At 36.3% G+C, this 24,124-nt stretch overlaps 1 protein-coding gene and 1 pseudogene across 4 annotated transcripts in view; both read left to right on the top strand.

Moving 5' to 3' along the window:
• The window catches only part of LOC120077754 (Transducin/WD40 repeat-like superfamily protein), a 48,859-nt gene that overhangs the window by 11,993 nt on the left and 12,742 nt on the right, over positions 1-24,124 (top strand). For 3 of the 4 annotated variants that reach the window (XM_039031753.2, XM_039031754.2, XM_039031755.2), the window contains 9 exons: positions 4,395-4,494; positions 4,578-4,652; positions 15,285-15,383; positions 15,532-15,648; positions 15,777-15,892; positions 16,197-16,296; positions 17,290-17,642; positions 18,000-18,330; positions 19,241-19,446. In XM_039031753.2, the coding sequence (XP_038887681.2) occupies positions 4,395-4,494; positions 4,578-4,652; positions 15,285-15,383; positions 15,532-15,648; positions 15,777-15,892; positions 16,197-16,296; positions 17,290-17,642; positions 18,000-18,330; positions 19,241-19,446 (1,497 nt within the window). Of the gene's footprint in view, positions 1-2,865; positions 2,986-4,394; positions 4,495-4,577; positions 4,653-15,284; positions 15,384-15,531; positions 15,649-15,776; positions 15,893-16,196; positions 16,297-17,289; positions 17,643-17,999; positions 18,331-19,240; positions 19,447-24,124 lie in introns of those variants that run through there. The other variant, XM_039031756.2, reaches the window with a different exon arrangement.
• LOC150036007 (uncharacterized) lies at positions 7,932-13,320 on the top strand (annotated as a pseudogene).

Below are 24,124 nucleotides of genomic sequence, written 5' to 3'. Positions count from 1 at the left end.
CCAACTTTGTATAGGTGGTTTTCCATAAAGCCTTTGGTTAGATTGTAATTGATCCCACCAAGCGGATACTCCACTTTTGAGTTTGAGGCTTACAAATTTAACTTTCTTTTCCTCCGGAGTGCCCATATAATCGAAAAAATTTTCAACACTTTTAATCCAATCAAGAAATAACTCATTATTCATCCTACCATTGTACGTGGGAAGATCAATCTCCATTTATAATCTGGTTCTTGTATCCCACAATGGTGTCCATGAATTTTGGGATGATTTGGATGTTCTTGATTCCGTTCTTGATGGAGGTTTTTGTTGCAAACCTTCTTGCCTTGGTTCTTGGAAATCTTGATGAAATTCTTGAAAAGGAGATGGAGGAAGTGCCTGCCAAAATTAATAATCTGCAAAGGGTGGTACGGTTTCCTCATCCTCGGACGAGTCTGTTCCCGTGCCCATGACTGGATGGATAGGGATTGGTTGTTTGGCCTTTGAATAGGAAAAAATTGACTCAAGCTTTGGTTTTGAGTTGTATTTCCGTACCGTGGACCGAGGAACAACTTTCTTGAAGTAAATCTTGCTGGTTCTTGGACAGTTTGATGCTGATTCTTGGCTTGCTGGACGTGAAATCCCTTAGTTTCTTGATTCTTCTTATGGCCATAGTCAATCTCCTTGCCCTTGTTTTGATTCTTCGCAATCTTGTTGGATGCCTGGCCCGGTGTTGCTGAGAGTGCCGATGGAGTCCTCCAAAACAGTGAGGCGTTGATTGACAACTTGAGGTGAAGAAGATGCTTCTGCATCCATGGGGTATGAATCGTTGTTCTTGGGATTTTTCCCACCCATCAGATCCTTTCATGAGGTGCTCTGGTACCACTTGATGAAGTACTCAAATCTGGGAGTAAATCTTGGACAGAAATTTTATTGATTGTGTAAATGAGATGGAAACAAGCTATCCATTAAATAGACCCAAGGGATAAGGGGTATACCTAATTAACTAACTAAACCTAGGTCCCTTGAATAGACCTAAGGGGAAAGGGTTGGATCACACCTAATCTAAAATTAAATTAATACATTGTATTTAGAGACAATTTAACAAATGAATATTTTTTCAAAATGCCCCTCTATCATGATGTTAGATACTCTGACTCAAACCGTTGAATTTTTTAAATGATGTTCAGGCCAAAAAGTCAGTTGGGACAAATCGGCAGTGTATGGGGTAAACATTGATGAGGATACCTTGAAATTTACTTCTAATTGCAAAGTAGGTAAAATACCATTCATCTATTTGGGTTTGCCTCTTGGTGGATACCCGAAACAACACTCTTTTTGGCAGCCAATTCTAGATAAAGTCCATTTGAAACTTGATAGATGGAGGAGGTATAATCTATATAGAGGAGGCCGGTTAACCCTTTGTAATGCGGTTTTGGCCCATCTACCTACTTATTACATGTCTCTCTTCCATATGCCTTGTTCGGTGTTAAATTATTATTTTTCAGATTACCAATTCCAAGGCCTCCATGCTGTAGGGCTTTTGCAACTGCATCCCATTTCACAAGATTATTGAGTTTGCTACCTTTATGACCTTCCCAAAAGAAGTCCCATTGAAACTTGATAGATGGAGGAGGTATAATCTATCTAGAGGAGGCCGGTTAACCCTTTGTAATGCAGTTTTGGCCCATCTACCTACTTATTACATGTCTCTCTTCCATATGCCTTGTTCGGTGATATTGGAGCTAGAAAGGATTATGTATAAATTCTTTTGGGAAGGTCATAAAGGTAGCAAACTCAATAATCTTGTGAAATGGGATGCAGTTGCAAAAGCCCTACAGCATGGAGGCCTTGGAATTGGTAATCTGAAAAATAATAATTTAACACTTCTATTTAAATGGAATTGGAGATTCTTGCATGAACAAGACTCTACGGTGCAAAGTGGTTAAAAGCATACATGGAGTAGATCCTCATTATTGACATACTTCTGGAAAGTTTGGTTTGAGTTTGAGAAGCCCTTGGATTAGCATATCAAAGACTTGGAGCGAATTTGGCCCCTTGGTTAGATTTAAACTTGGCAATGGTTGTAACATTTTCTTTTTGGCTTGATTCTTGGTGTTCAGATTGTGCTTTTAAGATGAGCTTTCCAAGACTTTTTCGCATTGCTTCAATCCCAAATGGGAGTGTTAATGATCATTGGGATGTGGCTACTTGCACTTGGAATTTTCTGTTCCGAAGGCTATTAAAAGAAGAGGAGATAATTGAATTCCAACAGCTACTATGCCAGGTTGAAGGAGTTGGGGTTAATCAATCTTCTGATTCAAGGCTTTGGTCCTTGGATGCTTCAGGGAGGTACTCGGTCAATGTCTAAGCATCTGAATGATTCTTCTCCTATTGACGAGCAGTTATTTCATGCTTTTTGGACTAAAGGTCCAAAGAGAGTTAACATACTGTCATGGATTGGGATATATGGATGTCTTAATTGCTCGGGAACTTTGCAGCATAAGCTTCGGGACCAATTTTTGCCCCCTTCTATTTGTCCACTTTGTTTAGCAAATGGTGAAGATTTGCAGCATCTGTTGATTACTTGCTCATTTTTCAGCATTTGTTGGCTGAAGTTATTCTCTTATTTAAACTAACATTGGGTTTTTGGGCAATTAATTAGGGAGAACGTCTCTCAATTGTTGTTTGGTCCGTATTATCCTCCAAAGCCTAGATTCTTTGGTCCAATGCAGTTAAAGTCTTGATTTAAGAGACTTGGTTTGAACGCAAACAGAGAGTATTTCATTGTAAGCCTTCTGATTGGTCAGATTGTTTTGGCTCGGTCGTCTCCTTGCTTCTTCTTGGTGTGCTCAATCCAAGCTATTTGCAGATTACTCAATTCAAGATATATGTCTTAATTGGAATGCATTTATCTCATCTATATAGTTTTGTATCTAAGACTTACTGATTTCATGTATTGGGATATGACGAGGGTACTATGGATGTCAACTTAGTTGAGATACCCAGGTGCACCTACTGACCCTCCTACATTCTATGTTCTATGATTTTTGTTCTAGTGTTTACTTTGAAATTTGGTTTCTTTGTATTTTGAATAATAACCTCTTTTCATTATATTAATGAAAAGTTCTGTTTCGTTAAAAAAAAAACATTTCTGATCATTGAATTTCTTCAAGAGGCATCTTATTTCTCATACAAAAATAGAGATTAAATCTATTGCTACTTCCAGTATCTAAACCTTCATTTTCTGTGAAACTAACAATGCTTGATTTTACATGCATGCACACACACAAAAAGAAAAAAAAAACCCGATCATTTTCCTGTTGTTTTTGGTTCCTGTTTGGTGAACGAACTTGACCCCTGTGGATGCTCTATTTTTTGACGTCATTTGACAAGTGGACCTTTAAGGCGGTTTCATAATCTTATAATACCAATGCCTACTTTGCCTTTACATTTATTTTGGCCAATGCATCTCATTCTGTGTTTCCCTGGGATCTTCGTGAATATTGAATGAGTTGTTTAGGCTTGACATGATAATTAACCCTCTTGCATTATTTATTTTGTTGTTTAACTTGTTTATTTATTAGAGGTTTTATGTTTTTATTATTGTAAAACAACACATTCTTGTTGGACTATGCATTCATCCGGTAATACCTACATCGTCAAGGAGTTTGGTTTTATGTTGGCTCATTAGAGGGATGTTAGAGTTTCGATTGAAAAGTTTCTCCTCCATTTTGCCTTTTAGTTAGAAGTCGTTTTCTTAAGTTTGCTGGGGTGTGTGCCTTGTTATGGGATCTTTGAAATAAGAGAGTTTTTATGGGTGTGGAGGGGGACCCTATTGCTCTTTGATCCTTACTGGAGTTTTATGTTTTTCTTTGAGCTTCAATTCAGAAAACATTTTTTAGTTTCTCTTTAGGCAATATTTTACTTAGTTGGAGCCCCTTTCTTTAGAGGGTTTTTTTTGGCTTGATTTTTGTATGCCCTTGTATTCTTTTATTTTTTTACAAAAGCAGTTGTTACCATTGTCAACAATCTCTCTTTCTCTCTCTCTCTCTTCAATAATCCTCTTCTTAATAGTCCTATTGCTTGTATTAAGTAAAAGAACACGTTTATCTCTATGTTGACTGCATTTTACTTCATCCAATTCTCAGTTGTTTTCTTTTCTCTATTCAAATGTTTCCAAAATTTATGAAAATCTTTATTTTTCTTTTTACAATGCAAATCTTTCATAGTTGATATTTTTAATAAAGATCCTCAATTTCTATCTACAGGAACATGGCAAATGTAATTAATTGTGTTACTTAGGCTGCTATCAGAATTTTTTGTTTGTGGTTTGTGGTTTGTGGTTTTGGATCACTAAACTGCTTGTCTTTCTTTTTCCTTTTCTTTTCTAAATCCTTGCATCATCCATGTTGCAGCATGGAGTTCCTTTCTAGATCTTCGGGAGGAGATGGTCCTCTTGTGGCCTTTGGTGGAGTAGATGGTGTTATCAGGGTCCTTTCAATGCTAACCTGGAAGGTTTGAGATATTTACTTACCGATCAAGTTTGATAGCATTATTGAAATGTTATTCTTATTTTCTAATTTCATATTTTCTTGCAGCTGGTGCGCAGATATACTGGAGGTCACAAAGGATCAATCTCCTGTTTGATGACCTTCATGGCTTCCTCGGGTGAGGTAACTCCATAAAATGTGATCTGGCTGTAATCTATGATTCATTGACTCAGTTCAAGTAATTTGATAGGAAATGCCCGTCTCATTTTTATCTAATGAGGTCATTTATTCATCAATTAAGTAAATAACATTTTGGGAAGAGAGGAATGATCATATTTTCAAAAACAGAACGAAGACAACAAAGGACATTCTCGAATCTTCTATTTTTATTGCTCTTTCTTGGTGTAAAGATTATCAACCCCTCAAAGACCACAACTTAGATTTTCTTGTTGCTAATTGGTCACATCTTTTTTACTCTCTTTGATAGAGACCTTTTGTACATCATTTTAATTATTTCATACGTCAATGAAATTGTTTCTTATATGTATGAAAAAAATATTGGTTTAATCTACATTTTTTGACATTTCTTTTTCAATTGAGTATCATCACGGGGTGTTTAGAAATAAGTATCATCACGAGGAAAAGTTAAGATTGGAGATAACATGTAAGTTTGAGGGAGTGAAGTTTGGTAAATGTGAAGATTCTGATGAAGATGATGGAAAATGGACTGTGATGGATTTACCCTTCTCACTGGAAGTTTTTATTGGTACTTTGGTGAGTATGTGTTGTGATCTAGTTCAGCCAGACACACACACACACATTGACAAGAAACATAATTTCCATTATCAAAAGAATTTACAAAAGGAGGGAGAGATAAGATATCCATGCACACGAACAGGTTACAAAAAAGAGACCTAACTAGTGTAAATTAACCTATGATATAGAAGACCAAGTAGAAGCAAAAAGAATAGCCAAATCTTGAAAGACATCCCCGTTCATTTGTGGACCATGAACAATTATGGAATTCCTTTCAAACCAAAGTCTCCAGAGGAGGGCAAAGATTCCATTGGATCAAATGATTTTCATTTGAGCTTTGAGATGAGGGTCATCAATTAGTTGAAGGAGGGCATTCAAAACTTTATTGGGCCAACAACATTGTTTAGCCATATTACTGGCCTCATAACTGGGATTGAGGGTTTGTGAGATCGGGACAAATTGCTCAACTCTAAGTAGACTTGATCATATTCATATTTTGCTATTAGAATTAATTTTCTTGTGGCTAGAACTTCTTTCCTTCATTCAACTCATGGGCCCTCAAAATGGTTCTTGCTTTAACATCGATCAATTCAATTGCTCATACCCATATCAACCAAAAAAGGGAAAAAAAAGGGAGAAAAAAGAAGAAGAAAGAATCGAATATATGGAAACCTCTAATTTGCAGGAAAGAGTGGAATGCCGGCCTACTCGTGCCAATGCATTGTCCAAGATGTTTTTGCTCTTGTTGGAAGACCATGGAGAGTCCATTCGTCTATGATGCTCACTTATGGTATGACACATCATGTGCCATGGGATGACTTATGTAGACCCAACTGGCTAATGGTGGTGGCAAGTCTAACACCATACTCCCTACAATATTCACTAAAGCAATTTTATTTTTATTTTTTATTATTTCTTTTAATATCCTTGTATGTCAAAATTAGCAATACTTCTGGAGTTTCGGAATACCGTAAACCAAATTATCTTTAGGTTTTGAAGCTTGTCATATGTTGTGGTTTGCGGTATCTTTATATTTCTTTCTATTTTTCAAGTTCTGGATTAAGTTTCTCTTTTCATCTCATCAATGAAAAGATCTCTCGTCAAAAAGTGGCAAGCAATTACTGCATGATCCACATATTTGGCTACATAATCCATGTTAAACCTCCAATTGACCCAAAAGCAGTAATTTAACTTGGTATCAGAGTAGAGGAGGGCTAGGAGGTCTTGTGTTCAAACTCCTGCAATGTTATTTCCTCCTCAATTAATATTGATTTCCACTTGTTAGGTTTTCTACATATTTCAAGCCCACAAGTGAGGGGTGTTTATATAAATATTAAATTTACCATCATCCATCAATTTAAGCTTTTGAGTCAATTGGTGATATAACATAGTATCAATGTTTTAAAAATCCAAAGAGGCTTACGCCTTGAGGTGAGGCGGCTTCCTCATGCCTCAAGGCGTACGTTTATGTTAAGAAAAAAGAGGCTTACGCCTCTATATAGAAAGGCATACGCCTTTTGTCTTAGGCACCAAGGCTTTTGAGGCTAAAGCCTAAAAAAATCTGAAGCACAAAATTAAATGGGTTGGGCCCCACCACCGAAACAATTAGGTTATTGTCTGCATGTGTTTTAATCCTTGCAATTTAGAGGAGTGGAATTGTCACTGGCAGACAATTAACAAAATATTGTTATTAATTGATATTTTTGGTGGAAGTGGAACCGACAGCAAGTTTTAAAATATAAACTAACCTAATACTGATTTAAAACCACTAAAAGATTAAGGCAGAATCGACAACTCAAAATATTCCAAGTGGGAGAGTTTTGTTCAATCTTTTCTACACAATTCAATCAACTTCCAAGGTTAGATTTTTTCACATGTTTTCATCTTCATAATAAAATTGGTTTCTATTTACTTTTGTTATTTTTAAAGAGTTTTCCCCTTAATAGTCACTGTTATTCTTTAGTTTTTTTTCCTTTGGTTTAAAGAGTTTTTTTTTCTTAATTGATTTTTTCCCCATCTTATTCTTTTGTTTTTTTTTTTTACTTTTGCTTAAAGAGTTCTTTTTAAGAGATGTAAAGAGGTTTTTTTTTTTTTTTTTTGTTAAAAGTTATGATCTTATTCTTTTGTTTTTTTTATACATCTTGAAGTTTTCTTTTTTCCGACTTTTAAATTTTTATACTTCTTTTTCCACAGTTTTTTTTTCACACATTTTTGTATTCTTTATTTTCCTAAATACAGAATTTTTATTCTTTTTTCCTATTTTGTTTGATCTATTAAGACTTTTTTTTTTTTCCAGTTTTGTACTTTCCCTATTTGTTCCCCATGTTACCTTCCCTCAACTATGTCCATATTTATGTTTTCTTCCTAGATATGGTTGGAAGTATTAAAAAAACAAATAATGGGACTAGGAAAGATCCAGCTTGGAGGTATGGCATTGAACTGCAAGAAGCTCGAATAGGAAAATTCAACATTTATATCAAATGCAATTTTGACAAGAAGGTTATTATGGGAGGTGTCAAAAGAATGAAAGATCATCTTGAAGGAACATGTAAAATTGTTGCATCATGTAATGAAGTTCCTGTTGAAGTTAAGCACGAAATTCAAGATCACCTTAAACAAGGAGAAATGGCAAAGATGGCTAATTAGAAGCAATTTGAGGATATGGTTGGGGGGGGGGGCGCATACTATTACGGTTCGACTTTAAGTAGTTGTGATGTTTCTTCGAGAGGAATTTGAGGGCCAACGGATCGATATATGACAATTGATGCTAATGGCGTTGATAATGAAAATAAGGTTCAAAATCAAGTTATTCCTATGAATGCAAAGGAAGCGCGCAATTCTGTTCGTATGGATATTGGGAGATTTTTTTTTTGAAAACGGTATTTCGTTTAATGTGGCGAGAAGTCCTTCCTTCGTAAATATGTGCCAATCCATTGGATTATATGGTCGAGGTTTGAAGCCACTGAATATGCATGAACTAAGTTCATGGATAAGGAAGAAATGAAAAGTACAAATAATATTGTTAATGACATCCGCAAGACATGGGCGAACACTGAAGTTTCAATCTTATCGGATGGTTGGAAGGACGTGAGAGGAAGGAGTTTAATTAATTTTCTTGTAAACTCACCAAATGGAACAATTTTCTTGAAATCGACTGATGCCTGAAATGCCATAAAAGATGGAAACTTGTTGTTTCAACTTCTCGATGATGTAGTAGAGGAAATTGGAGAGAACCTCGTAGTTCAAGTGGTGATAGACAATGCATCTAACTACAAGGTAGCTGGAAAAAAATTGATGGAAAAGCGAAAACATTTGTATTGAACTCCATGTGTTGCTCATCGTCTTGATTTGATGCTTGGAAAACTTGGTGAACTCCATGTGTTGCTCATCGTATTGAACTCCATGTGTTGCTCATGTGTTGCTCAACATAAGAATGCATTGTTAAAGGATAAAGGAAGTTGGTAATTTTATCTATAATCATGGTTGGGTGTTAGCATTAATGAGATCTTTCACAAAGAGAGCTTGTTCGTCCAATCGGCACTAGATTTGCTAATGCCTATTTGACATTGCAAAGTATTTGCCAATCTAAACAACCGTTACAAGCAGTTTTTATTTCTAAGGAATAACAAGATAGTGTTTCGGCAAAAAAACCTGAAGGAAAGGAAGTGGAGAATAGTTTCAAGTGACAAATTTTTGGCCTGTTGTAGTCTATGCAATTTTTTTGAAAAAGGAAACAAACCTCTTCATTAAGATAATGAAAGATGTTACAAGATAATTGTCAGGACACAAAAGCAATATAGAAGGATCAGTAAGTGCACCTAGACATCTCAACTAGGTTGACACTTCCTTAGCACTCTCATCATATCCTAAATAGAAAGGTAAGGAGGGCAAGACAACGACACGAAAACCATGCCTAGTACAATGAGCTTACACAAACGTAAATAGACCGGACAAAATAAAATCAACATAATAACTAGATACATTCAAACGTTTTTTAAGTAGAAGGAAATATGAAGACGTTCTAGTTGAGGCTGATGTCTTGAATGGAGAAATCTTTGAAAGCTTTGGATAGAGAGCACCAAGAAGAAGCATTAATATAGGCTATCTCAATTCTGTACGTCCAAGGAGAAGCTTTGTCATGGAACACTCTTTGGTTTCTTTCGAACCATAACTTTTATAACAAGGCTTTGACTGCGTTGATCCAAATTAATCTCAATTTCTTTTTCATTTTAGGACTAATTAGAAGTTGGAGGACATTAGCTTTGAAGTCATTACCAAAAACCCAACTAGTATTAAAACAATTAAGCAGATAGAGCCAACAGTTTTCTGCATACACACATTTGAAGAACAAATGTTGCAGATTTTCAGAATTTTCCGAACAGAGAGAACAAGCCTGTGGAGGGATATTGTGAGTGGGAAGCTTCTGTTGCAAAATATCTGCACAAATTAGCAGCCCATACAGCATTATCCAAATCGTAATGTTTATCCTCGGGCTTTTAGATTTCCACAATGCCATTTCTAAGTGTTTTCCAATTGGAGAGGCCAATGTTAGATGTTTGACGAGGGATTTTACTGAAAAAGAACCATTAGATTCTAAGATCCACCGTCTTTTATCTAGAACCGTAGTTAGTGTAGAAGTAGAAAGCTGTCCAATAAGGAGTTGAAAATCTTCCAACTTTTCTTCCTTCAGTAGTCTTCGGAAGTGAATGGACCATGATTCAAGTGCATTATCCCAAAAAATCATGGACAGCTCCGTCAGGCTTTGTAGAAATGGTGTAGAGTCTTGGGAAGGAGGTTTTTAGTGTAACAAAAACCAACCAAGGGCCGTTCCAAAAAGCAACCCTTCTACTGTTACCTATTTTAAATGCTGCCAATGTTTCTAACCAAGTCCTTGATATATATTAATCCAAGGACTTCGTAAGCTACAATTAACTTTTCCATTAGTATGCCAACTGAACGTGTTACAACCATGGATACTTTTTACCACTTGGCTCCATAGAGAATTTTCATCAATGATAAACTTCCACCCCTATTTAGCCAGAGACTTTGGTTTTTAATTTTCAGACCTCCAATATCGAGCCCACCATCTTCTTGCGCACAAGTGACAAAGTCCCATTTAACTAAGTGATTTAGTTTACCTCCTGAGTGCCCTTCCCAGAAGAAGTTGCTCAATAGTCTTTCAATAATTAGGATCACCTTTTCTGGCATCAAGAAAATTGACATGTAGTATAAAGGGATGTGTGATAAAACAGACTTACAAAGCTCAGTTCTCTTGTGTTCCATGACAGAATCTTCATGATATGGAACTTGGGTGTGGGATCCTTTTCTCTGGGATTATCCTGGGATCAAGTCACAATCTTCCACAATCGAAATCAGATTTTTTGGAATTTCCTTCTTGTCAATAGGCTTTATGAAAGGGAAGTTGTTACAGTCTGTCATGGATTCTTCTTTTGATTGGAAAATGCATTGCAGGGCATTCAAACTCAATGAATCCACCCCTTCGTTTTCATAACTTGATTTAAACGAGCCAAATCAATTGGATTTGAAAAGCCTTTTTCAAATAATTCACCTTTAATTTTGTTGGGAGGTTCAAATAACTCTATATCTCCATAGTGTAAAAAGATGCTTCCTCTGTTTTCCTTTGAATTTCTAATGTCGTAGGCATAAAACCCCAAAAGTTTTTCTTTACTTGGATTTTTGCTTCTGCCACGTTGAGTGGATTCAACATTTCATTTGAAATTGATTCTAAACCTCTGAAGTAGGTCCCTATTGCTTCAAATGTTTGCTTACATCAATAGTCTAGATTTTTTATGGATATCCAACCTCCATATCCTTTTATTGATTTTGGCCGGCTGTGAGCTAATTTGTTCCACTTTTCGAACTTCAAGTGAAAATGTCCTAGCTTTTGCCATGTTCTGGGTTGCTCTATTTGATCTTCGAGATTCCCACTCTCCAATTTTATCAAAGCATTTTCATCTGAAAGAGGGTTGATTATTACTTCAGAGTTGAAATAGAGTTTTAGCACTTTGGAGACTTCTGGCCATTTATTGAACTCAGAAAGTTTTGTGACTACCCATAATTTGTTGAAGTCTTCCTTGAAGACTTCTTGGTTATTTTGGGATCCAAAACCCTGTCTTGCTTCGTTTTTCAACAACTGGAGCATGGGAGGAGCTCTGTTTCTTGTTGCTTATCTTAGATGTGCTTTGTTTCATTGGTGGTAGAACGGAGTTTGTTGGAATCTTTCTTCCCTTTAACATATCCGCAAAGCTGACATCTTGAGTCGACTTAAGTGTTCGAGCTGTTGACTTCGAATGCTTTTGCGCGAACAAACTTCTCTGTATAGCTTCATAGAGTCACTTAACATGTTGACGAAGGAATGCCAACCTGAATTTGAATTACTTGATGGGATGTGGATGAAAAATCTTCCTCTAGATGCAGGCCATACAACACATCTCAATAACCAGCTCGAGGATTTGCGGATCTTGGATAACCTTGTAACATTGGATTCATCTTTTCCACTTTTAATGAAGAAACTTGAGGTTCGGGACTTAATCAGTTCAAAGATATTCTCCACGAACCAGAAGAGCTGCGATTCTGATAAAAGTAGATGTTTCTTAACTTCCACGTCTTCTACGTAAAACTGTCCATCTTGGAGATAAGCACAAAAATGTACTATATTTATCCTACAACTTTTGACTTCCATTGACAGAAGCTTTTTTGCGCAATGAGCAACTGGCGTTGAGATACTAACTAGTGGCTGGAATTGCTAGACGGAAAGAGGGAGAGGTGGGTAGGGGAGAGGTGGACGGAAAGGAAGAAGGAGGTTGCTGTAGTGTATGCAATTAAGACTACAAAACCTTTGGTGGGTGTTTTGAGATTGGTTGATTCTGAGAAGGTGCCTGCAATAGGATTTATATATGGTGCCATGGATTCAACAAAAGAAGAAATTGCCAAGAATCTTGGTGGGGAGGAAGTAAGTTATAGGGAGATATGGAATATTACTGATGAAAAGTGGGAGTTTCAACTACATCGACACTTACATGTGGTAGCATATTTCTTGAACCCACATTTTCAATATGATGATAATTTTACCACTCTGAAGATTAAATTGGGCTTGTATACATGTATGAACAATTTGATAGCAGATGAAAACGAGAGAATAAAAGCTGACCTTCAAATGGATTCATTTCGAAGGAGGGAAGAATTCTTTGGGTTCCAACAAGCAATAGCCTCTTGCAAAAAAAAAAAAAAAAAAAACTCCAGATGAGCATCATGAAGATAATATATCATAGTTTTATTTATTTTGGTTTTCTTAGTTGATGTGATATTGGGCGATGCAGTTGATTGGTGGATTCAATTTGGGGATGGAACACCAGAACTAGCGAGATTCGCCATCAAAGTTTTGAGTCTTACTTGTTCAGCATCTGGGTGTTAACGTAATTAGAGTACATTTAATGAGGTTAGGAAGTGTTCAATTGTATTTCCTTACTTTGCAAAGAATTGTCTAAGACTTTTACCATTAGTGATAAGTTTATGTTTCATGGATAGGTGCATACAAAGAAAAGGAATCGTTTGAGCACAACTATGTTAAATAACTTAGTTTTTATCATGTACAATAGAAGATTAAAGGATAGACACCGGAAGTGAAAGGGTCTCAAGGAAGAAGTTGATCCATTGGTGGTAGATGATGTGCCATCTGATGATGAGTGGATTGTTGAAAATAATTGTGGGGCTACAAATTCCTTTGTTGAGCAGGATGATGATTCTAACGTCAATGTTTATGAGCTTGGAGAGGAAATAGTTCTCAACAAAAGTAGTGATAAGACCAAACAACCAAACATTAAAAGTGGAGGTATATTATTTATTAAAAATATTTAATTTAAACAAATTTCCAGAATTCACTTAGTTGTAACTTTTATTTACCAATTTTATTTCACAAATAAATAAAGGGAAGAGGTCGATGACATTGGATGAAGAGAAATGGGTAGATATTGAGAGTGACAATGAAAATGAGGATGAAATTATTAGATACGAGGATGATGTTATGGAAGATCCTAGTAATGCTAATGATAATGATATTGAAGATGAGATTTAGATGGGTCATTGAGAATTTTTTTCTTTTTTGTGATTAATTATTGAGATTATTGTCTTTGTCATGATTAGTTTTGAGTATGTTAGGTATTTTTAAGCAATATTATAGCATTATAAATATATAATAGTATATATTTTATGATTAAATTAGGGAGTTTATTTTAAATGATGCTATTGAAAATATTTACAAGCAATAGCAAAATATCACAATCTAGGCAATAGACCGTGATACACTATGTCTATCACGACACAAAGATACGCAAATAGTAGTCTATCGCGATCTATCACATATAGATTGTGATATTTTGCTATTACTTGTAAATATTTTGGTTCATTTTTCTATATTTGAAAATAGCCCATTTAATTATGTCTTATTAATTTAAAATGAGGCTTCCGCCTCATACCATCTCGAGGCTTACGCCTCACCTCTTTAAGAGAAAATGCCTTGAGGCCGCCTTTAGCCTTTTAAAACATTGCATGGTATCAGAGTAGGAAGTAAAGGAGATCCTATTTTCAAATACTATGATGTTTTTCCTCCCCATTTAATATTGGTTTCCACTTATTGGGTCTTTTACAAATTTTCAAGCCTACAAGTGAGAGGGAGTGTTAAATGGTTATATAATATTAAATTTACCTTCACCAGCTTAAGCATTTGGGTCATTCGGTGATTTAACCATACCCAACCTTGGCTTGCTGTCATGTGTTATTGGCATTGGCAAGTCCACTAAGAAGGAAGAGAATAAACTTGGTCTGAAAGGAGTTTTGGGGACAAAGCTTGTAAATTCCTTCAAATAATTATATGTAGTTTTGGGGACAAAGCTTGTAACAGACTGCCTCGGGTTCATTCAGAGTGCTTACTCTCAATTTAATATTATAATTATTGTCAAACAATTTGATGTACACTTGTAATTTTGGGCTTTGACTTGGGATAAGGTTTTAATTATAATTATTGCCCAACAATTTTGGGGAGAGGAATGATGGTACTTTTAGATGAATTGAGAAGAGTCGTATGACATGTGGCCCCTTGCCAAGTTCTGTCTTTTTGGGCGTCGGCAAGAATCCTTTTTGTAATTATTTCCTAGATCTTATTATTCTTGATTGGAGTCCTTTCCTTTATTTGGACTCCCATTTGTGGGTTGTTCATTTTCTAAATGATATTGCATTCTTTCATTTTTTTTTTCTCTCAATTAAATTTGGCTTTTCATTAAAAAAAAAAATATGCATTTCAATAAATTGTCTTTCTGAGTTAGCTCTCTTATATATTTGCACTTAGTTATATTAAACTTGTATGATACACGAGTTGTATCGTATGATTCAAATTGAAATGAAGGAAAACAAAGAAAAAACTAAAAGATACAGTGTTTGGTCATTGTTCGCATGGTGGCCAAAGAAGATGACTTTGTTTCGTGCAGCGGTTTGCGACGCCGCTCAAAGAGTAGCGTGTATGAAATAATCATAGAAGAATGTGCTTGAAACAAAAAGAAAAGGGGAAAAAAAGGAGAAGGAAAAGTCTAGAAGGAAATGACGAGGCAGTGGGCACGGCCGCACGAGTAGTGAGAAGAAATAACAGAAAAGGAAAATGAGACGGCTTTTTGAAAACCCAAATGAATTTTCGTTCTTATTTTTGAAGTCAACTGATGTTTTCTTTTCCTGGTATTTTGAACTTTGAGGTTAGTTAATGTTTTAATACTTATTTTGGAGTTGCTTAATATTTGACTATTCATTCCTTTATTTTAGGCTTTACTAGTTATATTTTTATTTTAATGTTATTTACCAAATTGAAACTTATAATACACGATGCCTTACGATACACGATACACTAAATTTAAACTTCGATATGTGTTCTATTTCACGAGTTAAAAATCTTGTCTGCACTGTCTTGATCTCCTGTTTTTTTTCTTATTGATGCTTTTCCTGCTTTTCCTTTTGGATTTATTATCATTTTGTATTTGTGAATTTGATTGCCAGGCACTTCTGGTATCTGGTGCTAGTGATGGCTTACTTGTACTCTGGAGTGCAGACAACAGCCAAGATTCACGAGAACTTGTACCAAAACTAAGCTTAAAAGTGTGTCCTCTACTTCTATCTGGTTATTTCTTTAAAAGTTGTATACTTAATGCATTCATATCCTTTCCATGATAATTATATTTATATGTGCTCCATAAAGATTAATGAACGGGTTAATGATAAGATCTATTGCATTCTTGATATCAAGGCACATGATGGTGGGGTAGTGGCTGTTGAACTTTCCAGAGTGATTGGAGGTGCTCCACAGCTTATCACGATTGGTGCGGACAAAACACTTGCAATTTGGGATACTATCTCTTTTAAGGTATTTTTGCATATCTATAGTGCATTACATTTTACAATATTGGAGCACTTAACGTATATTTCCTAGCTTTTCTTCTTGCAAGTCTTCTTGAATATTTTATGATATCCCATTTAATCTTTTCTTCTCAGGAACTGCGTCGCATTAAACCTGTTCCAAAATTTGCCTGCCATAGTGTTGCATCTTGGTGTCATCCTCGAGCTCCAAACCTTGATATTCTCACTTGTGTTAAAGATTCCCACATATGGTAGGATTTTTATTTATTATTACTTTAAATTTTATTAATAGATTATGTCATATAAGAATGTTGAGCATTTCTATCTTTTTTTGGCGAAATAAAGAGTGGTGAGCTTGTGATATCAACTTCCATCTATTTCCTAGGTTATTTAATTTCAGTTCTGTTTTTTCAGCTTTCTTATTACATCAAGCCTCTTATAGGGTTTGTTTTTTTTTTTTTTTAAATCATGAAGATTGTGTTTCTTATAAAAAAAATTAAAAATTAAAATAAATAAATAAACAAAATCAAGGCTCTGATAGATTAATTTTCTCAGGGCTATCGAGCACCCCACGTACTCAGCTCTCACAAGACCACTTTGTGAACTTTCTTCCCTTGTCCCTCCTCAAGTACTTGCTCCAAACAAGAAAGTTAGGGTACGACTTTTATCACAAGCATTAATTTTGTAACTATTCCTAATGAGTTTGTTATGTTTTTGGCTTCTATAAAACATTCAACCTATATTTTTGTTGTTTTGTTGGGATTTTCTACCTAGCTCCTTGGTGCTCTTGCATTTATTTTTATTATTCTATTACTTTTTATTTTTGTTTTGTTTTTTTTTTTTTTTTTTTTTTTTTTTTAATGGGAAACAACGGAAAGTATATTCATCAAAAGAGAAGAACACAACCAAGAGGCTTTAGAGATGAGGGGTCCCTAAGCCTAATTCAGAGGGTTGACAAGGAAAACCTCCAATCTAAGTTAATGAGGACACTGTATTACAAAAAGAATTGTGTGAGGCAGTCCAAGATGAGGCTGTAAACTATACATTTTCAAAAGGAGAAATTTGTATTTGTTAGACACCCATGAAGGACCCCCTATTTGTTCCATAACCACATCTGGAAAGACCAATCAACTTTGGTGCCATTTTTGCCTTGGAAAATCTCAAATCCCCAGGCCCCAATGGCTTCAATGCTCAGTTTCTGAAAAAGTTGGAAGACCATTAAAACCAATTTGTTGAAGGTATTACCGGGGCTTTTTTTTTTTTTTTTTTTGGTTTTTTTGTTTTGGTTTTTTTGTTTTGTTTTGTTTGTTTTGTTTTTGTTGTTGTTGTTGGAAAAGGGCATTATCAACAAGAGAACAAATGAAACACATATGACAGGTGGGAGGTTATAGACCAGTTAGTCTCGTTTCTTCTCTTTATTGGGAAGGTCCTAGCCGAAAGACTTCGAAAAGTGCTCCCTGCTATCATACTTGAGACGCAATATGCCTTTATATGGGGAAGGCAAATTATAGATGCCATTTATTCTTCCCTAGGGAATTCTTTTTCTTTTCTCTAAAAAAAATCAAACAACATGAATTATCAAACAGCCACCTTAACAATCTCATGTTGCTGGTTTATTGTATAATTGCTCATCAGTCTCATGTTGTAGGTTTACTGTATGATTGCTCATCCATTACAACCTCATCTTGTTGCTACTGGAACCAATATTGGTGTTATCATCAGTGAACTTGATGCTAGATCTCTTCCAGCAGTAGCTCCTCTTCCAACTCCATCAGGCGGACGAGAGCATTCGGCTGTTTATATTGTTGAAAGGGAGCTAAAGTTGCTAAATTTTCAGTTGTCTCACACAACAAATCCATCTTTGGGAAATAATGGATCCTTATCTGAAGGAGGAAGGTTAAAGGGAGATGAGCTGCTACAAGTCAAGCAGGTCAAAAAACACATCAGCACTCCAGTTCCACATGATGCGTATTCAGTTCTTTCCGTTAGCAGTTCCGGAAAGTAAGTTGGCCTCATATTCTTCTTTTTTGAATCTTTTGTGTAAAGTGGATTTTATATATTTGGTTGTGCATCCATATTAATATAGGAGGGGTTATCAGAATTTTCATTGGATGGTTAAGTTTGATCTGTATTTCCTTCAAGTTTTTGCATCAGGATCTATAATTGTTTTCAGCGTCTCTAGTAATGAGCAATCAATACATGTTTTTTTTTTTCCTTTGGAAATTGTTTCTTTAGGACTTAACAGTTCTGTTTTTTCTGTAACATGCTATTGCTTGCCTCCCTTAATTTCTAGTAGATTAAAACAAGAGTCTGGTGAAAGTGGTAATTTCATTCCGAAGTCATAATCATTTGATGCAGGTACCTTGCTATAATTTGGCCTGATATTCCGTACTTTTCCATCTACAAAGTAAGTGACTGGTCCATTGTTGATTCTGGAAGTGCGAGGCTTTTGGCCTGGGATACATGTCGAGACAGGTTTGCATTACTGGAATCTGCTATACCTCCTAGATTTCCTGTAATTCCCAAGGGGGGATCATCAAGGAGAGCAAAGGAGGCTGCAGCAGCGGCAGCACAAGCGGCTGCAGCAGCTGCTTCTGCTGCTTCCTCAGCCAGTGTTCAAGTTCGTATATTACTTGATGATGGGACATCAAACATATTGATGAGGTCTATAGGTAGCCGCAGTGAACCGGTATTTGGCTTTTTGTCCTCACCATTTTTTCCCTTATACTTTCTCGTGAGACAATGGTAAAATGTACTTCCATAGTTCAATGTTATGGCAAATGCATCTTCGACAATTTAATAGACTATTTACACTTTACATGGTCTAATATCATAGTATGACAAATGAATGTCAACCTACTTCGTTTTACCTTGAACACTCTTATGTCTCTCTCTCTCTCTCTTTTTTTCCCCTCCTTTTTTGGTGGTGTTTTTGATGAAAAAGTACGCTCTTACCATTTAAAGTAAATGAAAACAACCCCTTCATGATTTGATGCTAATTTAACTATTCTCCAACAAGTTGTTTCCTGCTAAAATTCCTTGACACTCCTGCATGCGAGATTGCCACATTAAGAGAAACCTAGGTGAAGATTAAGCATTGAAAGTGAAAACAAAGAATTTGGTGATGAGGAGTTCTTTTGAGGCCACATTGGTTTATGAAAAAGAGAAGGCAAATCCATTGAGATTATATTAGTATTGCGAGAAAGTAGGGGTACCTACAGTTTGATTTAGGCTAGTGTTGGCTCGAACTTTAATCGACATTACATCTATAGCTATATAGTGGGAAACTGACATGTTAGAAACTTAGATATCTGGTTGAATTTTTTGAAAATAAGAAAACAAAAGCAATTATATTGACCAACCCAGTGCTTTTATATGGCTGAGATGCTTATGGAGCTTTAATATTATTTATGTCTAAATATTTAGCTATTTCCTATACATTTGTCTGATTATCAGAGATATGCATTTCTTTCCAGTCATTGGATATTCTACTGCATTCATCTCATGTAATGCCAAACTTCAATGAGCTTAGCAAGTCATTGCACTTTTCATATTATTTTCTCAATTACTTCATGTAATTGCTAAAATAACGTTTTTAGGTTGTTGGTTTGCATGGTGGGGCTCTTCTTGGAGTTGCATATCGAACATCTAGGAGAATTAGTCCTGTTGCTGCCACAACAATTTCAATGATGCCTTTATCAGGATTTGGCAACAGTGGTGTTTCTTCCTTTACAAGTTTTGACGATGGTTTTTCATCCCATAAATCTTCATCTGAAACAACACCACCAAACTTTCAATTGTATAGGTGAGAATAAATTTGCATGGGGAGCTCATTTCTTTCTTTCTTTCTTCTTTTTGTTCTAAATAAGAAAAAAAATCTATTCAATTCAAAGAGTCAATGGACACTAGAAAAAGGCTCTGATTAACATGAATCACAGAAAAAAAAAAAAAGAAAAAGAAAAAAAAAAGAAAAAAGAAAAAAAAGACAAAGTAATTGAATAAAAAAAAGTAATTACAATCTTTTTTGATATATAATTAGGTTATTTTTCAATTATTTGGGCTCAAAGACTTGAGCCATTGTGGAAGCTATCCTTCAGCCCAGATATATTATGAATTTGTAGGTTGGTTGATTCTTGATTTTTTTGAACAAGAAACAACCCTTCATCGATATATGGATGGAAGAAAAATGTTCAAGGAATAGGATTCAAGTTTCCAATGGGAATAAAAAAGACAAAACAACCAAAAAGAAATCCAAAAATTCAAGAGGAAATACACATACATATATTTTAATATATATCTTGATGAAACAAGAAGAGGAGGAAGAGGATTTCTTATAAAAAGAAAGATGAAACAAGATGATAAAATATTCAAAGAACAACAAACTGAACATCCAAAAACACATCAAGAATCTTCATAATGAACTCCGAGTGACTTGAGATATCCATGATGAGGTCTACTACCACCCTCAACAAAAAACTCTGAAGCCTCTTCAGAAAAGAATAAATCACCTTCCTTTCAACTAGAGACATTCTTGCTACCTTCAAGAGAATTACAAATGAGTGTTTTTCCATAAGGTTGACATAAGCTTCTACTAACTTAGAGTAGAAGCTTGTTACTTAGAGTAGGTTTTTCCATAATGAATTTTCAAATTTGTTACTTAGAGTAGGTTTTTTGTTCGTCCATTTGATTGATATGAATGAAAATACAAAAGGGCGTAAAAAGAGTTCCCTAGTGTATAGAAGTTAAAAGTTAATTACAAAAAGAGTCTAGTACAACAAGAGGAAGCTGAAAGAATGATGGAGTCCCTATTACTACTTTGTAGTTGAAACTCTTCTATTACTTTCCAGCCAAATTTGACCAAGGAAGGTCCTACAACCATTAGTCGATAGACTTCATTTTTGCCCTCTAAACTTGTTAACAAAAAAGCTTCACAAGTCCTGGACAAATATTTTTGGAGAAGTGGAGCTGAGATTCAACCACCGGGTATTACTAACTCCTGACTATATGATAACAACCTTGACTATGTTGATTATGGAGACCAAGGTCAATTTCTAATGGCTATGAAAGCCAGCAAAGCAATGCCAAAGTACTCAGCTTTACTATGATCACGATCTCTATGTCAGCTTTCACTAGTGTGTGGCCTGCTTTTGAATTTTTTTCAAAGTAGGTTTGTAGAACTCATATAACAAAAACAAAAAAAGCTAAAGATTTGGTTGGAGAAGGGCCATCTTCAACATGGGTGTGCTATTGACTTCCTCCTTGTTTGTTTTTTGAACCGGGTGATTTGGGACCTGATTTTTGGGCTTTCTATCGGCTGTTGTATTCCAACATGTGCTTCCTTATAGCTTTATATCGTGGTCCCCTGTATTTTTGTTTCTTTCTCCAATTTGGTTGTACATCTTTAGTTCATCTCCTTTGCTTCATATCTTTATTGGTTGTATCTTTACCTGTGTTCTGGGCATCGTTTATTTGGTGTACTCTCCATATTGTACTCTTTGGATAATTCATTCATCAATGAAATATTTCTTATAAAAAAAGATTATAAAAAAATAGGTGTTTTGGAACAATAGCTTAGTGAAACTATGTTTGGCTAGTTTTTCTTTTTGAAAATCTCAATTTGTTAATGCGGTTAAGGCTCTTCTTTCCAGCTTGTGGATGGAAAGAAACATGCTGAAAATATAAAGCTAGTTCTTGTGTGGATATTTTCAAATCAGCTCGCCTCAATGCCTTTTTGGTGTTCTTTATCTAAATATTTTTAGGGCTACTCTCTTCAAGATATAAACTTAAATTGGGCTGCTTTTATTTTTGAGAATAGTCTTGTTATGTCTTTTTATCATTTGGTTGTCAGAATTGCTTTTTGTTATTTTGTATGTTGATTGTTGTTATTTCACTCTCCAGTGGAGTTTGTATCTCTTGAGCATTATGATAGACCCCCCATATTTAAAAGGTATGAAAGAAAGGGCAAAAGGAAGAATAGAGAGAGGGGCTCAAATGTAAATGGGGAAAAGAATCAAATTAGTTAGAGGGGGACCACCAAATCTATGACAAATCAGTTAGTAGTGGGAAAGTTTGTTAGTAGGGAGGGGGATAACAAATTAGTATAAAAGATAGGAGTATAGAGGAGGGGAGGCATCTTTTATCTTGTAAAAGCTTAAGGCTGTATTGAGGGGGAGGACTCGACCTTCCGTGGCTATTTTGGGCCAAAACAGTGGATAAATAATTGAGGTTCTATCATTTGGTATAAGAGCCATCCGATTCGTGGGAAAAGGGTACGGTTAAGAAGATGGAGGCAAGATTAACAGCTGTGGAAGAATAACTTACCTTGCTTCAAATTGGAATGGAGAACAGAATGGATCCAAGGTTCGGAGAAATGCAGTAGATCACGGAGAGCTTGTTGATAGTGAAAATCAAAGCACTAGGAGAGTCAATGGAGTAGAAGATGATACGAGCACTGGAGGTTTGGTCAAAGAAATCAGAAACAACCAAGGAGATGGGGTCGGATTCATCGGAAAGAACAGTGACTGATAAAGGCAAGCAGCCGACAAGTGAGGAAAAGGGAGAAAGAAGGGAGGTGCCCTTGTTCGATATGCGATCGAGAAAGTTGGAAATACCAATATTCAAAGGAGAACCAGGCGAGGATCCAATGGGATGGTTCCATAGAGTCGAGAGGTATTTTATTGTGAATAGGTTATTAGAGAAGGACAAAATCGAGGCTGCAATCTTGTGTTTAGAAGGAGAAGCTTTGGAGTGGCACCAATGGGAGGAAGAAAGGACTGCGATGGATACATGGGCCAAATTTAAGGAACAATTATTGCTACGATTCTTACCAGTCAAGGAAGAGGATCGGAGGGCTCTGTTTCTCACCTTGAAGCAGGATGGTAGTGTGCGAGCTTACCGGCGGCGATTCGAGCAGCTTTCAGGGTCGTTGAAAGACCTATCTGATGAAACATTAGAAAGCAAGTTCGTTAGTGGATTGAAGGAAGACATCCAAGTCTAAATGAGAATGTTTAAGTTGATTGGGCTGAAAGAGAAGATGAGAATGACCCAAATAATAGAAGACACAGAGGAGGCCCGAAGAAAGAAGTGGGGCAACCCGAATCTGGCAAAATCAACAAGCACATCCTCGAGCTCGGGAGCTAACGCGGTCACGAGTCAAACCGCCCCAACCCGAATAAAAACACGCACGCAGCTGCTCGGACGATCTCTCTCAACCCGAACCGGCTTTCTAGTACGTCTTCAAACTCTGTTACCTTAAAGGATGTCAACGGAAAACCATTCACGACCGGAGCTTTCAAGCGCTTATTCGATAGGGAGATGCAAAGCCGAAAAGACAAAGGACTTTGTTACCGTTGTGAGGAAAAATATACGCCAGGGCATCGATGTAAAAAGAAAGAGTTGAGCATTTTGCTTTACCATGACGAGGAAGAGGGGGATGATGATACGGAAGCAGTGAACGAAGCAGAGGAGGCCGAGATGCCCATGACAACTACCTTAGAATCGATGGTGATGGAAGAGAACGAACAAGAAGCAAAGGTATCCTTAAACTCTCTCGTCGGGATCGACTCACCGCGAACGATCAAAGTCAGGGGAGCCATAGGAGATAAGGATGTGATTGTCCTCATTGACAGTGGTGCTTCACACAATTTCATTGACAACAAGTTAGTATCAACCCTGCAACTACCACAGACGCCAACAACGAGTTATGGAATAATGTTAGGAACAGGGGTATCAGTGAAGACAACAGGCATTTGCAAGGGAGTAATTCTTAACCTTCCAAACTTAACTATCATCAATGACTTTTTGTTTCCTTTGCCTCTGGGTAGTGCTGATGTAGTGTTAGGAGTGCAATGGCTGATGACCTTAGGACGTGTTGAATGTGACTGGGGAACGTTCGAGATGGAATTCAAAGTAGGTGATTGGAGAGTACACTTGCAAGGTGACCGTAGCTTGATGAAGTCACAGATTTCACTGAAGACAATGATGAAGTTGGTAAAAGGAGAGGGCCAAGGTATCCTTCTTGAGCTAAAGTCCCTCATGACCTCTGAAAAAAGTAGAGAAATAAGGTCAATAACTGAGCTGCAATCGGAAATACAAGACATTTTAGAAAGGCACCAAGCCATTTTCAGTCCAGTAGAAGGGTTGCCACCTATGAGACACCATGAACACCACATTCAACTCAAACCAGGGGCAGGGCCAGTGAAAGTGAGGCCGTATAGGTACCCACAATTCTAGAAGGACGAAATTGAGAAGCTGGTAGAAGAGATGCTTACTGCTGGGATCATTCAGCCTAGTGTGAGTCCTTTTTCAAGTCCAGTGTTATTAGTGAAAAAGAAGGGTGGTAGTTGGCGGTTTTGTGTCGATTATATGGCTTTGAATCAAGTGACAGTGCCAGATAACTTCCCTATTCCAATGGTTGAAGAACTCCTTGATGAGTTGGCTGGTGCATGGGTATTCTCGAAGATTGATTTGAAGTCAGGGTACCA

Source organism: Benincasa hispida, chromosome 5 (genome assembly GCF_027475165.1).
Source record: "Benincasa hispida cultivar pf3 chromosome 5, pf3_genome.v1.1, whole genome shotgun sequence".
NCBI classification, from domain to species: domain Eukaryota; kingdom Viridiplantae; phylum Streptophyta; class Magnoliopsida; order Cucurbitales; family Cucurbitaceae; genus Benincasa; species Benincasa hispida.
This window is presented reverse-complemented; position numbering and strand designations above follow the sequence as displayed.